This window comes from Athene cunicularia, assembly GCF_003259725.1.
Source record: "Athene cunicularia isolate RWA chromosome 3 unlocalized genomic scaffold, athCun1 chr3_part1, whole genome shotgun sequence".
In the NCBI taxonomy this organism is placed as follows: domain Eukaryota; kingdom Metazoa; phylum Chordata; class Aves; order Strigiformes; family Strigidae; genus Athene; species Athene cunicularia.
In genome coordinates, this window is record NW_020799097.1 from 10,098,549 (window position 1) to 10,101,161 (window position 2,613).

At 55.6% G+C, this 2,613-nt stretch overlaps 1 protein-coding gene across 1 annotated transcript in view; it reads right to left on the bottom strand.

Moving 5' to 3' along the window:
• Positions 1–229: 229 nt before the first annotated feature.
• Positions 230–2,613, bottom strand: part of GDF7 (growth differentiation factor 7) — a 3,881-nt gene continuing 1,497 nt past the window's right edge. Inside the window, exon 2 of the mRNA XM_026846452.1 lies at positions 230–1,189. Coding sequence (XP_026702253.1) covers positions 267–1,189 — 923 coding nt within the window. The 3' untranslated portion in view covers positions 230–266. The remainder of the gene's footprint in view (positions 1,190–2,613) is intronic.

The following is a 2,613-nucleotide window of genomic DNA, read 5'->3' on the forward strand; positions in this document are numbered from 1 at the left end:
GGGGGGGGAGGCAATCTACAGCCTTGCTGTCAGGGAGGGGGGGACATCACCCGTCCCTGCCCAGCTCTTGGCCAAGGTGGCCCCAGGAAGGCAGAGGACACCTGCTTTGAGCTTGGCTTTTGGAAAGGCACACACCAAAATGTGTATGTGTGTGTATATATATATATATTTTATATATATATATATTTATATTTTTATATATAAAATGGGGCAGGGCTGCTGGGCGGGGCAGGGCAGGGTGGGGAGGGGGAGAGCTGCAGAAATTGCTACCTGCAGCCACATGTCTCCACGACCATGTCCTCGTACTGTTTGTAAACCACGTTGTTCCCAGAGTCTATGTAAAGGATGCTGATGGGGCTGAGCTTGGAGGGCACGCAGCAGCTTGGGGGCGTGGACTCCGGGTCCATGGAGTTCATCAGGGTCTGGATGATGGCGTGGTTGGTGGGCTCCAGGTGGGAGCGCAAGGGGAAGTCGCAGACCCCCTCGCAGTGATACGCCTCATAATCCAAAGGGGCAATTATCCAGTCGTCCCAGCCCAGCTCCTTGAAGTTCACGTGCAGGGGCTTCCTGCTGCAGCGGGTCTTCACCTTCTTCCCGTGGCCTCTGCCTCCAGACCGGGCGGCGATGGTGGTCCGTCTCTTCCTCCGCTTGGGGTACAACTCCTGGCCGGGATCAGGGGGCTCCAGGAAGGGGGGGCTGCCCAGCGCCTTGATCTTATCACGGATCTCCTTGAAGAGGTTCTCCTTCCTTTGAGTACGGGAGAAGGCCACGAGCAGGGCTCTCTCGTGGGGCTGCGGCTGGGGCTTGCTGAACCCCAGCTGCCGGGGGGGCAGGAGCCTCCCCGACTGATCCGAGACGATCCTCAGGAGGAAGCACAGCACCTTGCCCGAGGGAGATCTCTCCCTCCGATCCCGCAGGGCTTCCCAGACATCAAACACCTCCCATCTGGAGGAACCCGTGTCCAAAATGTCTGCAGCCCTGGAGTCCAGCAGCCGGGGTTCCTCACCGTCCCAGCCTGGGCAGGTGGAGAGGAGGAGGTGGTGGAAGGTGCCTTCGGGGGACAGGGCCAAGCTCCGGTTTTCAGGGAGGGTGCGCAAGACCCGCAGCTCTGCACCCGTCACCTCCTCTGCCTCGGGCAGGCTGGAGATGTCGAAGAGGTATCGCTGCTCAGGAGCAGATGGGGAGGCATCTGGAAGAGATAAAACAAAAAAATAAAAAAAAAAAAAAAAAGAGCAAGCTGAAGCCAAGCCCTCATTACAGAGGTGCAAGGGACACAGAACTAAGCGGGAAGATCATCGCCTTGCAGCAAGGCTCACTGAGCATCCCAGCAGGGACACAGCCTGTGTGTCCTGTGTTCGGGAGACTCACCCTGGCTGGAGGCACCGAAATAAAACAGGCAGAGAGGGAGGAAGAAATCAATTCAAACAAGTGGCTTCTCATCAGCACTCTCTATCCCGTGTCCCGAGGTGGCTTCTCTGCCTCCTCCCGGGTGTTTCAGTGCCCCCAGCTACATCGTTATCCTGTTTTGGCACAGAAACCCCATCTGAACCTGCACGGCAAAGTCCCATCCCCAGTCATCAGGTCGTCACCGACTTCTGCCCTAAGTGTCACACCACTACCACTACCCCCAGCCCCTGCCACGCCAAGTAAAATGCTGTGAAAAATCTCATTTTCCCTCGCAGGCAGGCACAGGCACACATCAGGGACCCAGACACTGTGCCTCGGGGAGTCTGATAGAGGCACTCTCAGAAGCTTAAATGAGTCCGGCTTGAATTTGTCACTACTTTTGGTGGATCCAAAGCCTAAACACAGACTTGCACAGTTTCTGGCACTGATTAAATATACCCAATGTGAATTAACAAAAGAAAAAAACAAAACAAAACAAAACAAAAAAAATCACGAAGAAGGTGGAGTTGGGGAGAAGAGACGAATGAGTTCTGGGAGGGTTGTTTTCCCCTCTCTAACAAGAAACCTGATCTGGGCATGCTGCAAACACTGCTGCTGTGCCCGAGCCCCCAGCCCGCTGCCCCCACGCCACGGCCCCCTCCCGCGGGCACCCACCGGCCTGCAGCCTGCACCGCCCTCCGGGGGGGAAAGATTTTTGTCCCCGTCATTTGCTGTTATTATTATTATTATCGTTATTATTGTTATTATCGTTATTATTATGACCACTATTATTATTTTAAACGCAGATCTAAAGTTCCTGGGAGGAGCAGATAAGGAGATCCTTTTGAAGCATTCATCTGGTTTCGTTTTGCTCTGAAACTTCCCAGAACCAGGGCGCAGTTTTCCCCCGGCTCTCCCAAACCGGGCACTGCCCATCGGAGCATCCTCCCCCCCAGTCCCGCCTCGCTCCCCCGCCGTTTCCCCATCAGCTTTCAGCAAAAACCTCCCTGCAGGATTCGGTCCCCACTGGGTTTGGGTCTGGGGCTTGGAGATGGGGTTTGGGGGGCTGCGGGGGGCTCCGCACCACCAGCCGCCTCTCTCCCACCCCGGGGCGGCCGGCGACAGGCACGGGGGGAAGCTACGGCTGCTTTTCAGTTTGCCTTTTCATTTTATTCGATAGGGATAATTTTTTTTTTCCCCACAGCCGAGCGAAGCACAATGTAAATG